Source organism: Prionailurus bengalensis, chromosome D1, assembly GCF_016509475.1.
Source record: "Prionailurus bengalensis isolate Pbe53 chromosome D1, Fcat_Pben_1.1_paternal_pri, whole genome shotgun sequence".
In the NCBI taxonomy this organism is placed as follows: domain Eukaryota; kingdom Metazoa; phylum Chordata; class Mammalia; order Carnivora; family Felidae; genus Prionailurus; species Prionailurus bengalensis.
The window spans coordinates 88,193,901-88,208,617 of NC_057346.1; the positions used below are offsets into that span (position 1 = coordinate 88,193,901).

Here is a 14,717-nt window from a genome sequence, read left to right on the forward strand (position 1 = left end):
TCTTCAGGAACTGACTATGGTATCCATCTGGGCACCAGCTAAATGACTAGGGGAGGTCATTGGGTTCCTCAGGGCTGGAGCTAGAAGTAGAGCACCAACTCAGAAGCTCCCACACAGGAGAACCAAAGGAGTTTAGGTGGGATCAGCCTTACACCACAAAGACCTGAGGAGGTTTGGGTAGACTAGGGAGAAGAAGCCCCGATGGAAGGTCCAAGTGACTTAGGTGACTGTTGGGCTCCACACTGTTTGTGGCCCACTGTTGGGGGCTGGTCTTGGAATGGGACACAGGTGGGTCTAGCTGGCTCAAGGACCTGAGGTGAAACCTAGGACAGCTTTTGCAGGAGTTGTGACCTGGTGAAAACCTCCCACCTGTTGGCCATGCCTGGTCAGCTGTGGGCCTGAGACATACTCTCTCTCCCCAGGTAAACAAAGCCCTGAAGCAGAAGTCAGACATCGAGCACTATCGGAACAAGCTACGCCTCAAAGCCAAGAGGAAGGGATATTACGACTTTCCACCGGTGGAGACAAACAAGGCTCAGACAGAAAGAAAAAAGATGTATGAGAAAACCCCAAAGGAAATCGAGCACGTTTTGGATCCAGACCCAGAACTGTGTGCTCCATTCGCTGAGTCTAAAAACAGGTGCAGTGTCTAAGGGCTTCTCTGATGGTCCCAGGACCGTTAGTGGGATGAGGGCAGAGGGTGCCTTGGGTAATACAGCTCTGGTCTCTTGATCTGTCCTTAGGACTGTGATCATTGCTGGCTGCTGATCTGGACCATGCTAGTCTGTGCAAGCCAGTACTCCATAATGAGTTTAGAAAAGAATAAAATTGAAGCCATTAAAAAAAAAAATACTTGGGCAAACAACCGTAATTGTCCTTTAGCTTAATAATATTTCCAAACCAGTAGCTGTTTCAGAGATGGGTAAAGATACAATTATCACACTCCTGGTTATGCAACTTCCAGATCAAAGGACATTGTAGTTTTCAATTAATTATTGGCTCTTGTGTAAGAAAAGCAAATTTTATTCCCCACCTTTTCATTCAGCATCAGTAAATACCACATACCTACTCGGAGCTCTGTGCTGAGTTCATCTCTTTAATTCATAGATTTGTTCATTTATTTGACATTTATCATTACCTACTCTGTACTGGGCACCCTGCAAGCTGCTGAATACTCTCGTGGCCATGTAGGCTTTTTCTCATTCATTCATTCATTCATTCGTTCGTTCCACTCATTTAGCATTTTATGGTAGACAAGACAGCCCAGTCATTGCTTTTGTGGAACTTAAGGTCTGATGGGACAAAAAGATAGCTACCCCCAGAAGTTTGTTACTCATAAGTGCAGAGGGTGTTTGCAACGTGAGGTGATATAACAGCCTAAAAGGGGGACCTGGCCTCAGAGGGAGGGTGAGGCCCAGCGGTTTGGATTGACATCTTCCCAAGCTTTGTTGCTCACTAAGCAGAGAGTGAGCGACCTCACCTACTAGTTTAGCAAAGCTAAACATCTTTCTTCTTTCCTCCCCATCCTAAAGCACCTCCTCGGAAGCATTTTCATGGTTTGAGACCATCCCTTTCAAATATACATTCTCCTTGGCAACAGCCCCTTGGCTTTGGGCATGCCAGCTCTCCAATCCATGCCATACACAGCCTTGGCAGATCCACCCTCCACAAACCGGGTGAGACACGACAGCTCCCACCCTGAGTGGGTATTTGTTAAAAGCACACGTGACTATGTGACAGGCTCAGATGGGATCACAAGATCAAGGTGGGAGGAGGGGCCCAATTTTATTAGCAGAATTGATATCATTTATTTATAGTGAAGGAAAGAAAGAATTCATTTACCATGCTTCTAATTAGACTTGGTGGGTCTGATCAGCTGTTGATGTAAAAATCACACTTTGATGGGGCTCACGTGTATTGTGATACAACATGTATGTGTCACCGTGTTGATAACTGTAGAAAGGAGGGAAGAAGGGTATGGATTTTATAGGAAGGCTGATGGCTTCTTCAGCTTGTAAGCTGCACTTGAGGACTTTTTAGTCAGGGGTCTTCTACAGACCGGGGCAGAGAGTTGCTTTTCCCGGGTTTTCTGCTGCCACTTGGGAAAAGAATCAAGAGTCATGTGCAAATACAAGGAACTTAGCTTGCAAGTTATTTGGGAAATACATAAAATATTTCAGTTGAAGCTTTTTATAAGGAGAGTGGACACAACCTCATTGCCATAAACCTGCATCCCCACTGCTCAGCAAAAGCTCAGGCCAGATTCTCAAGGCCCTTCGATGGCCTGCTGATGCTGTCAGCGTGTATTCCATTCTCCATAAATGTCTGTTGAAGAAGGGATTGAACGACTCTCAAAATAATGTTTAAAATTTTTTTTTAACATTATGAAGGGGAAATATGGAAGATCCCAAATTGGGTGAGGTGGGTTAGGAATGGAGAGGAGATAAATAAGGGATGGGAATGGGAAGGGAAGGATTAACAGAGACAAAGAGAGTGGCAGTGACTTGGTAAGCTCTGAGGTGTTACTCTTTTCTTCTTCTTTTTTTTTTTAAGTCTATTTATTTTGAGAGAGAGAGGGAGAGAGAGAGAATCCCAAACAGGCTCCGCGCTGTCAGCGCAGAGCCCCACACAGGGGCTTGATCTTGGGAACCATGAGATCACGACCTGAGCTGAAATCAAGCGTCGGACACTTAACCAACGGAGCCACGCAGGCACCCCCCTGAGGTGGTATTCTTGTCACACTCTGTCGTTGACTCGAGAGGCTGCTCCTCGTGTGTGGTGTCTGTTGTCACAGGTTGGAGTTACCTGTTCATTGGTGCTCTCAGTTCAGCTCCGCAGAGGTTCTGCCCTCAGTGACGTCACCACTGCAAGGCACACGTGAGGGAATCATTGTCCGGTCCAGGGGTGACCAGGATTTTACCCCGAGACCTAAATTACATCAAATCAGAGACAGCGTTTAGATTCCAAACGTTGACTCATCCCCACCTCTTTTAAAAGAGTCCTCACAGCTTTTTCTTTAAAGTCAGAAGAACACCCCCATTTTTATGTTATAAACTCTTACCCGGAGGCACAAAGAACGTAATGTAACTGAGGCAGATGCTGGCAGAGTCCCCCGCCCCCCGCTACAGATTCCCATGGCCCCCACTGCTCTGGTACATCCTACATCCAGCAGCATCCTCCTTCCTGTGAGCATCTATGACTCTGATTTGAGGGCTTTTTTCTCAGCAGCCCCCGCCAGAAGTGCCACGTAGCTGATGCGCTCTGGAGCAGTTTCAGTCAATGACAGATGGGAGCCGCTGGGTAAACACCCCAGCAGGAGAACTCTGAGGCGTAAACTCTGACACCGTTGTAATAACCACATTTTCTAGCTTTTGTATTTGACCGTTTGACTTCTGGGATCTTGCCAACTCTTTTTTTTTTTTTTAATTTTTTTCTCAACGTTTATTTATTTTTTGGGACAGAGAGAGACAGAGCATGAACGGGGGAGGGGCAGAGAGAGAGGGAGACACAGAATCGGAAACAGGCTCCAGGCTCTGAGCCATCAGCCCAGAGCCCGACGCGGGGCTCGAACTCACGGACCGCGAGATCGTGACCTGGCTGAAGTCGGACGCTTAACCGACTGCGCCACCCAGGCGCCCCAATCTTGCCAACTCTTAGAGAAACTGCCCCTCCCAGGGCTGTCTAGCCAATTCCTAGAGATTGTCAAGGGCTGGCCTGCAGGTGCCCCTTTTATATGTGAACCAAACAAGCCAGAGTCCATGCCCCAACCTCCTCCTTCACCAAGGGCTGTCACACTCTGGGCTCCAATCCCCCTGCCCTGACCACCTGAGGACAGGGTACCTCACAACCAGGAACAGCCCCTATGTCCCAGGGGGCTGCTGAAATTATTCCAGAAATCCAATCTGCGGCCCATTTACCCTGCCTTGCCTTCCCAAAGAAACCACAATAAAGTCTCTTGCCTTTACCTCCTACTGCCTTGTGACTGATCCTGGTGCCTCCCCATGTGGTGCCCCATGGCATGCACCATCCCCTTGGAATTCTAAGTATAACAAACTATCTTTTCAACCGCGGTCACCTCCTGATCTGTTGATCTTGCCATATCTAAATAAAATAAAGCCTACATTTTAATGCAACTATGCCCCATGCTTCTCCAGGAAGATTGAGCCCTAGCTGCCCAAAATATTAATCTGCTGTATATCATACCCTTTATCAACCTCCTTCCCGAGAATTCTCTGTCTCATTTCCCCACTTCCCAACTTGTGCTTCCTGGAATCTCTTCCCAAGTAAACCATTTGCACTCAAATCCTCACACAGCCTGCTTCCAGGAATACCCAACCTAAGGCAATAACTTACAAAGACAAAGCTGCTCTGATGGAAGCAGGGCCTCGGCCTCCTCCTCCTCCTCGCTGGTTTATGTTCCATCCTTATGGAACCCGGGGTTTCCACAGAACACAGTTTGGGAACTACTTTCTTAAACTTTATTGTGGGATCAAAAAACCTCTAAAAATGCAAATAAAATTTATCACTATCTGTGCAGCAGTATTTTCAGAGGTAAAAAACTTTGCAAGTTTCAAAATGTATTAACTTTTAAAGAATATAGCAAAATACAAACAAGAAATGAATGTACCTAATGGAATTCCATTAGAGAGGTAATTCCTCTACCAAGAGCCTAATTTATTTCTAAGTAGTTGCTTACACACCAGGCACACATTAGTGGTCTGCTCAATTGAGATCCATGTTAAATAGCAGCCTTTAGGCTGGGTATCATAATGGAGCACTGTCTTTGATGGAAAAGGAGACTGGAGTGCACCCCAGTGTCTAAGTACTCACCCACATTCATGGTTCTTGAAAGGGCTCACAGTCTCGCTATTGTATTTCTAATACTTCCAAAACAGCCTACTTAAATGTCAATTGCTAATCCTAGTATTTGCTGCCCCCCCCCCACACACACACCCTTATTAGTAAATCTTTTCTAAATGGGCTAATTGGCAATCTCAGTACAGTTGTGAAGCCTGCTTTTTTAAAAAGTGATTTGTAATTAGGTCAAGGATGAGAATTCTTTGGGATCTGCCTTAAAGTGTGAATCACTCTGTATCACAAGGTCGTGTTCCATTCCTAAAGGAAACTTCTAATTGCAGATAACGACAGGGCAGTTTATACTATTAGGTTTAAGCTCCTATATTAGTCAGGATTCTTTTGGTTGCAAATGATGGCAACCCAGCACCAACTGGTTAAATACAAAGAGAATTCATCAGTGAATGTGAAAGGTCAAGACTTCAGGCATGACCGGATCCAAGGGGCCATACAACGTCCCCCCTTTTGGGCTTGCCCTCTCATCACTCTTAGCTGGTTCCTCTTCAGGCTCTTGCCTCATAGTGGAAAACTGGCTGCCAGCAATTTTTGGCTTATATCCTGTCCTCTTAGAAACTTCAATGCCAAGAGAATGCCTCTTTCCTGGTTGCTCTGGTGAAAGCCCTGAGACTCAGTCTCATTAGACCAACTCACATGACCACCCTCTAACCGATCATTGTGGCCATGGGGATGTGATGCTTGATTGTCCAGCCTGAATCACAGGCTAACCACAACAGGAAGGATAGCCTCCAGAGAACATCATAGTGCTGTCACCAAAAGAAGGTTAACATGGGTATCAGGCAAGCAGAGATCACAGAGACTCTCTAAACACATGTAAGCTCCTCATAGTGAGGGAGCAGGCCTAATAATGTCTATTTTATCCTCTAGGCCAATAGCAAGGGTAGTGTTTCACCTTGGGAATTCTAAGGGCTATTCTAGACTAATAATAGCATGTGACTCTCATGCCATCACTAACTGGGTGTGTGATCATGAAGAGGTACATATATGTATACCTGCCAGGTTTCTGGCTCCCCGCATAGTCACTGGGAATAAAGAATGTGACCTCTTCACCTTTAACCCATGAATGGATAGAATCTTGGAACGGAGACATAAAATAGGTGGTGTTTGGGGAAGTCCCTGAAAATAGATGCTCTGAAGTGCCAGTTATTCACAGGGAGAAACCGATTGTTGGATGACAGGGCAGTAGCCACCTTTGTCACTCAGCAGTGTCATGTGAAACCGCCTACCCCCATCGGGCCTCACTCCCCACTTGTAAGAGTTGCCTCTTCAGGAAGAAAAGCGCAGCCACAACCCTCACGGTGTTCCTGTTCCTTCCTCTTCAAAAAGATGCCTCAAATGGCAAGTGTAAGCAGACAATGGTGACAAATGTATGCATTTCCTGAGGGAGCTGAGGGGAGCCTCTCAACATGCTATGCCCTGGGCCTGGAATGTTCTGCATAGGATTGGCATGTGGCTGGCTCTATTTAGGTCTCAGGTGAACTGTCCCCCTCTCTATCCTATCTAAAGTTGCCCCCGTTTTAGCCATCCTCTGTCACATCATCTTTTTCTTTTTTTATTTGCTTTTCTTAAGTTTATTTATTTTGAGAGAAAGAAAGAGAGAGAGCACGAATGGGGGGAGGGGCAGAGAGAGAGAGGGAGAGAGAGAATCCCAAGCAGGCTATGTAATTAGTGCAGAGCCCAATGCAGGGCTCGAACTCACAAACCACAAGATCATGACTTGAGCTGAAACCAAAAGTTGGACATTTAAATGATTGAGCCACCCAGGCATCTGCATATTATTTTTCTTAATAGCACTTACCACCCTCTGAAATATTGTGAATTGTCTGTCTCCCTCATTAGAATGTAAGCTCCAGGAGAGCAGGGCCATGTCTGTCTTGCTCACCGTGGATCTTTATCATTTTCCACAGTGCCTAGCACATGGTAGGCATTTGGTAAATATTGGATGGATGGATGGATGGATGGATAAGCTCCAAACTGCCTCTTGGTTTACGGCTCCTCAGACCAGAAAGGAATCCACTGGGGGAAAGGTAGAAAAGAAAATCTATCAGTATTTACAGTATTAAGTGGCCCATTAGCCACAGGATTTATTAACACATCATGAAATCCTGCCTGTGAAATCAGAAAGATTAAAAAGAACAGCAGGCTAGCTGAGTCAACAGTCAACAAAAGCAAGTTTGTTCTCCAGCATTTGCTGTCCTGGAGGGTCAGGTCAAGGGAGAGTCCCCGGCCTTGCCATCAGCAGCATTTTAGATGAGGTTGTAGTGTTGCAATTGATTATAGTTACCGAGTTTCCATTAGAAGAGTATTTACAATTCAGCCAAATGCTTATAGCATCTGGGAAAACAGAAACAAAAACAGAAACAATCTTTTATTCCACTATTCCTATGGCCTCTGATGGTCGGAGAGCAAATAGCATGAATTCTGAGATCTGCAAGGCAAATCCAAACCCTTCATTGGTTGCCTGTAGTTTGGATCAGTGGAGAATTCCATCTGTCAGGGCATTTGCTGCATCATAACAGTTGTTGGATTTTCTTCAGGCAACAGATGAAGAACTCTGTCTACCGAAGCCGGCAGTCTCTGAATAGCCCGAGTCCTGGGGAAACGGAGATGGACCTTCTGGTGACTCGGGAGCGACCCCGGCGTGGAATCCGTAACAGCGGATACGATGTAAGTGTCTGCTGGGCCAAGGTGATTATAGGCTTTGCTTTCCCATAAGAGCAGCGGAGATAGAACACCCCAAAATGTTTCACTTCACTATATATTTGTGGAATTTAAAAGTGCACTAAAATGTTTTCTCTTTCATTATTCGTTACTACCTCTTTTGCAAGTAGGACTACTTGGAATGTGTCAGAGTAACAAATTATGGCTAAAAGGATTCTGATTTCTGAATCCAACCATTTTATGAATAGTACAATATTGATCTTAAGTCAGTAGTGTTTCTAAATGTTCTTAATTTTTTCCCCTCTGTCCTTAAAACTCAGTAGGAACCACGGCTGTGAGTTAGAATTCATTTGAACACAGGCTTCTTTTAATCCATAGCAGTGTTGAGAAGTTGGATTGGTTCCTGATTTCATAACTCCTCAATATGCCATAGAAACCATGAGATGTCCAACGGAATGATTTGGTGATTTCATATGATGAAGCCCATGCTTATGTTCAGTGATGTCTCCAAACTGAAAAAATTGTTCTAACCCCATCGAACTTCCCAGATGAGAGTTACAGTGTGGTGCCTCACATCCAGTCGCTCACATCCTGTTAACGTAGTTGTACCCCTGAGCATACATGAATGCGACTCTGGTGGAGGCATTCAGGAATGCTTCACCCTACCCCAGGATTTCAGATGGCCTTAAATCTACTCTTAGGTTTTATGAAAAAGGTTTCTTTCCCATTCTCCTAAAATATTTCTCTAATTACAAATAAGTTTTTTTTTGTATCAAGAGTTATGATTCAAAAATGTCTGGATACAGTTTTGTTATCATCTGTGAGATTGTGATTTGCAAATGACACTCGATTTCTTAAATATACCATGCTTATTTGAATACCAAAAGATTTTCCCCCCTCAGGATTGGCCATTGTTTGCCACTAAATCTTTAGGTGGGATTTAGGTGCCACAAAATCTTTAAGTGGGATTTTAGTGATTCCATTAAAAACAAATATTCTGCCTAATTTGAATTTCTGGTTACCTTACATTCAAACTTGACATTTGTGTTAGTGGTAATAATCTTTTATTTCTGTTTTTCTTTTTTGTATAAACAAATTCATAGTTAATTTTATAAAATTCCAGATGCTTTGGGCAAATCTTTTCTTTTCCTCCAGGTGAAATTTTCCAACATTGATTTTTCTCCTCATAAAAATATTTTTTATTCCAAACTCGGCCAACAATTTGATAATCAGCCAGTGGTTAAAAATCAGGTATTTGAGTTTTCCAGCTAATCTCTCCCTACGAACGGTGAATATCTTTCCTACATGCTTATAGTTTCAGGGACTCCTTTTGCTCGGGCATTCCTGAGGTATGATAGGATTCTTAAACATATTTCAAGATTGGAAATAAATAGGCATCTTGTGAGAGTCTAGGCACAGACATTTTTACAGTTTGGGGAAATAGGGCAGAGATTTGCCTACTAGTCTTGAAAAGAGGACAGTGCAGTTGTTGTTGTTGTTTAACTGCTATATGCCATGACTTGCCGTGCTGACTTCATACTTTTAGACCGCCACGTTAGTACATGACTTACAACAACAGAAGGAAGGAGATGATATTTAAAAAGAGGTTGCTCACCCCTCACACTTGTATAAATATTCCAATTATAGATTGCTTTCAGGGAAGCCCTCTTCATTCTCATCGATTTTTCTTAAATATACATGTCTTGAGAATTGCATATCATCTCAAAAGCATAAGCAAAGATAAGTTTCCTTAAGACAAAACGATCACCAAGGGACCAATTTTAAGAATTTAGACTGTTGTCTGTTAAGAATGCAGTTTGCTTCCTGTTTCTCCTCCTGTGCCTTTTGCTCTGATCACACGAAAAGCACCTCTCATTTATTGACTGCGCACAATAGACCAGCCTCTATTCTAGTCTTTTTATGTGAATTATCTAATTGAATTTGTACAGACGCCAGTGAGGTAGGAACCCTCCCTGCACCCATTGTACAGATGAGGAAACCCCGGCACAGAACAGTTGCATCATTTGTCTCCCCAACTCCCAGAGCCCATCCTCTTAACCGCTGTGCAGTAGGACTTCCATATAAACCCACCACACTATCTATCTGCCTTCACATGACGTAATACGTATCCTGTGTCTCTGATCTCACCAAGAGGCTGGATGTCAGGTTTCATAAGAATCCTTGCGTGGATAACTCATACCAGCAAACAATAGCCTGGCTGATAAAGTAGGAAAAGAAGACAGGCATAGCTTTTCTCAACTTGATTTTCCAAAAATGCCAGGGCACTCCTGACAAAAGAACCCATTAGCCCCGCAGTGAACAGGTCATTCAGTTGGAAGCATGTCCTTCCTCCTACTGGGTCTGGGGATCTTGAAGCCAGGCCAAGATTTCCAGTCATTTCTGCCAGATTAGGGAACACCAGGGGGACTGGCTCCTTGACATGATAGAAACAGAAGCAGTGGGAGATTGATTTAATTTCTCCAAAGCTGACTACGTTAGAATCCCAACAAGAAAGCCTGGGTATAAAAATAAATTAGTAAATAAATAAATAAGCAAACACACACACTCGCAACACAGGCAAATCTGAGCCCCGGGACTGATGGCAGCCTGGATTGTTTCAAAATGTTTCCATAGAGCAGGATGTGTTGGGGCCTGCGCAAGAGACAATCAGCTCCAAGGGCTTTGGGAATCTCTATGTTTTGCAGCAACAATTCTTAACCTCTTTGTCCCCCCTAACAGCTAAGGGATGCAACACACTCCTGGCAGTCACTGTGGCTCACTTGGGTAGTAATTTTCTAGGAGTAATTTTCTAAACCCCATTAAACAAAATGCATAATTTTAGAAAGATGCCCCACACTGATCACTGCTCAAAGGCCAGACCATATCTTTAAACTAACTTTGGCATTGAAATGAATTCCTCCCAGTGCATAAAGCAGGTAGAAAAAGAAGTCACCTTAATATTTAAAAGCAAAAATGCGTCTGTTTCAAAGTATTTTTCTAAATGTTATTTTCTGAATGCAAGTCATGGAGAAAATAACGAGGTGATGAGGAGGGAAAAGAAAATGCCCCAAATGTGAATGATGAGGTAGAATAAAGACCCAAGTGATCTTCCCTATGCCAGCCAAATTAGTAATCCCTTTATGTGGTTGAGGAATCAACCTTTGCTTCCAAAGGACAAGGAATAATCATATTGTTCCCCCTGACATAAAAATACACATCCTCAACCTTGATTTGTGTTTGGAGTTTTAAAAAATGTGACAGAAATGGGGTCAGGTATACATGTGCCTTGGCAATGAGGGAGACTCTGGAACAGAACGTTTGAACTATAACTTTGAAAATGAGGGGCGCCTGGGTGGCGCAGTCAGTTAAGCGTCCGACTTCAGCCAGGTCACGATCTCGCGGCCCGTGAGTTCGAGCCCCGCGTCGGGCTCTGGGCTGATGGCTCAGAGCCTGGAGCCTGTTTCCGATTCGTGTCTCCCTCTCTCTCTGCCCCTCCCCCGTTCATGCTCTGTCTCTCTCTGTCCCCAAAATAAATAAACGTTGAAAAAAAAAATTGAAAATGAATGGCCACCTCTCAGAAGCAGAGACTTTTACAGGATCCTTCTCCTCAGGTTTCTCTCCAGCACCTTGCCCAAGCTCCACACCCTGGTGGTCCTCAGAGAGCCTTCATGGTAAACCCTAAAATGTGGCTGAAGGGTTTTATGTTGAGGATGACTGGTCCACTGATGCCTCTCAGAAGAGGTGGTGTTGAAGGTTCTGCTGTCAGGACATAGCCACCAGTCATTCCAGGGGTGTTCTCCAAGGAAATGTGTGGAAATGTTAGTGACAGCCAGATGGCTTTGCAATCGAGAAGTACATGTAAATCTATAATAAGAGGTACAATATCAGGCAAGATTCTGCTGCAGAAAACAGAAAACATCAAGCCATTGGAATAGGCCAAAAATGACTGTGCGGAGTTAGGCACTCACAAAACCTTTGGAGGGCTGGCAGTGTGTTCTGGAAGAGACTGAGAACAGAACCCCAGGGCTGGCCCTGACCAGGGCCGGCTGCCTCTGCCCCCAGCAGGACGGTGGGGAGGTGGTCTGCCCTGGGACAACCAGGGAGCAGAAAGACGGGCTCTGGCTCATTTCCTCGGCCCAGCCTGCACATCAGTGCACCTCACTGACAGAACCCCATGTCCTGCATAGCCACCGCCGCGGAGAGGGCCCCAAGCGAGCATGGGCCTGTCGGCCTGGCACTGGAGGAGCACCCGCGGCAAGGAGGTTGTGAAATGCTGGCCGCCATCCCCACAAGTGAGAGATGCGATGAGAATTACCAGCCAGAGCAATATTTGGGGAGCGGTGGGGAGACTAGTGGAGGCACGTTTGGCCAAGGGGAAGATGAAAGCATCACTCAGAGCTTAGTCCCCAGCCTCTGGCTGAAGGCGTGGGTGTGCTGTGTCGTGTGTAATAGGGCTTTTATTTGCTGGCGTCTCTCAGCTCACAGGGCAACCAGCTCCCTTTGTGTCAGGTGAACGGTGGTTACTAGAAAGAAAGGAGGCCAAAGAATCAGAGCGGTTGTTTTGATGGGTTCCATCTGCAGAGGAATGAAATATGATCTGGAAAGCCCTGACTGCCTGTAACAGTTCGTAGCAAGTCTGAGGCCTTCTAGGGAAATTTGTCAATCCTATATCATTAATGGAAGCCTCTCCTCCTCACTCCCCAGCACATCGCCAGCATCTTATGGCTTTGGGATGATGGTCAGAAACCAAGGAGACTAGTGCTGCTTGGTGTTCCCAGTTAAGGGGTGGCCAACTCTTGGTTTCATCGGGAGGCAAATGGGTGGATTTGAGCATTTTGTTTGTTATGCTCTGAACTGGGTGCTCTCGTGTCGACCCCACCCTCACCGCCATCACCCTCTCCGCATCCAAGCTGGGACTGTCTTACCTGTGTCCTCCCAAATCAGCCTTTAATCTCTTTCTCCTACCTCTGCCAGCTAGCTTAAGCTGTTAATAAGCCTGGCTTGATACATTGTCTCAAGTTAATTTATGCCATATTATATTTTATCGGGGGGCTTTTGATCCTAAGGATAATAAGAAACCAGTCCCCCAGAGGGTGCTTAGGCAGCTCAGTTGGTTGCGCATCTGACTCTTGATTTTGGCTCAGGTCACCATCCCAGGGTTGTGGGATAGAGGCCTGCATTGGGCTCCATGCTGAGTGTGGAACGTGCTTAAGATTTTCTCTCTCTCTCTCTCTCTCTCAATCTCTCCCTCTGCCCCTCTTCCCTGCCCACGCTCTCTCGTGCTCACTCTCTCTCTCAAATTAAAAAAATAGAAAAAGAAAATCAGTCTCCCTGATTGAGCCCAAGGCAAAGTAGTGGAGGTGTTTGGTGATGAAGGGGGCGTTTTGCTGTAATCCAGATCTCACCGGGCTGGTGGCTGTCCAGATACTTGCTAACCCCATAAACATGGAGGCCACTTTGCAAGTGGGGAGCAAGAAGTAGATTCTCTTTGGCAGCTTTGGAAAGGACTGGGCCAGGTTTCAGGATGGCCCTGTGACCTCACTTGGAGCCAGGCCCCCCTCCAGGCCCAGGACTTCCCTACCATGCAGGCAGTTTCCCACTGGGCAGGAGACAGGCAACTTTCTCTCTGTTGTAAGCACGCAGGTGCCATCTGCTTGCTCATTGTCTCTGATTCCCTGAGCTCCGAACACTACTGCTGCTGCTCCTGATGCCCACCTGCCCATCCCGCTGCTCCTGGACTCTGAGACCTCATAGTCTCTTATGGCAGGCCAGGGTCCCCAGTGTGCTCTAGGTATGGACACCCGTAAGGAAAGGGAAAGAAGCAGGATTAAGCAGAGTTAAAAGTCGGGCTGTGGTACAGATGCTACGAGGCCTCAGGTAACCTCACACGGCCCCGCAGAGTTGTTCCAAGTGCGGATGAAGCATCTGGGCTCTTGTACTCTGGCACTGACCAGCCATTGGGTGTCCGTGGGTGAGGCAGCTCTCTTTAGCCAAAGATAATTCCTAATGAGAGAATTGGCCTTGCTGATTCCCGCCGATACCCAGGGAGAGCAAAGGCAGTTCAACTTCTGAGTTGACAGCTGAGGGCTGGCCCAGCAGCTGGAGGAAAAGTCCTACTGTCCTAGCAGCATAGGACACCAACCACTCCACCCCAGGTCCTCCCAGCGCTGTGTGCTCCTCAGCTCACCTGTGCTCCCAAATCCTTCCAGGAGCTGGAGACCAGCAGACTAATGAGAATCCTGTTCAGTTCTTCTAGCAAACGTTTACCAAGTGCTGTGTCAACCATTGCATCATATGTGCATTGAACATCAGGGAGACTGATTTTCTATTTCTTTTTTTTAATTTGAGAGAGAGAGAGCACGAGAGAGCGTGGGCAGGGAAGAGGGGCAGAGGGAGAGATTGAGAGAGAGAGAGAGAGAGAGAGAGAGAGAGAATCTTAAGCAGGCTCCACACTCAGCATGGAGCCCAATGCAGACTCCATGTTGTGAATGCAGCATGTTGTGAATTCAACAATGTAGACCCTGAAAGACAAAGGGGAAAATTTAAATATTGCCCCCGAATTAGCTTTTGCATATATTCTGTTTGTACATTAGAGATTATGTATTTCTTTTCACACATAACTCTATACTATTGTATACACAGGCCATGTGTGCTGTACCACATGGACAATTAAAGGGCCTTTCAAAGGTTTTACTTTCTTTGATTTTTTTTTAATTTTTTTTTTTAACATTTATTTATTTTTGAGACAGAGAGACACAGAGCATGAACGGGGGAGGGGCAGAGAAAGAGGGAGACACAGAATCGGAAGCAGGCTCCAGGCTCTGAGCCATCAGCCCAGAGCCCGACGCGGGGCTTGAACTCACGGGCCGGAGATCGTGACCTGAGCTGAAGTCGGACGCTCAACCGACTGAGCCACCCAGGTGCCCCTGATTTTTTTTTTTAACGTTCTCTGATTTCTACTTTCTCTGCTGGCATTAGCATGTAAGCCCCGCAGGTGATTCCACCATACTCCCCATGTGGGGGTCTCTGGAGAAGAGAAAGATGGATCAACTCGAGCCTTTGCCCCAGGTGCTTTTACACACTAGCAGAGCAGACAGGTGGAAGCACGTGCAATAGGGCTGTGGCCGTGCCTTTGGGTGGGAAGAGGTCCGTTTCTGTCTGTGCCACGGCTTCTGCAGATCCAG

The 14,717-nt window shown here is 45.8% G+C and overlaps 1 protein-coding gene across 4 annotated transcripts in view; it reads left to right on the top strand.

Annotated features, from left to right (window-relative positions):
* KIAA1549L (KIAA1549 like) overlaps positions 1 to 14,717 on the top strand; it is a 269,578-nt gene that overhangs the window by 216,664 nt on the left and 38,197 nt on the right. For all 4 annotated transcript variants that reach the window (XM_043580905.1, XM_043580904.1, XM_043580901.1 and 1 more), the window contains exons 15-16: positions 423 to 640; positions 7,410 to 7,539. In XM_043580905.1, the coding sequence (XP_043436840.1) occupies positions 423 to 640; positions 7,410 to 7,539 (348 nt within the window). The remainder of the gene's footprint in view (positions 1 to 422; positions 641 to 7,409; positions 7,540 to 14,717) is intronic.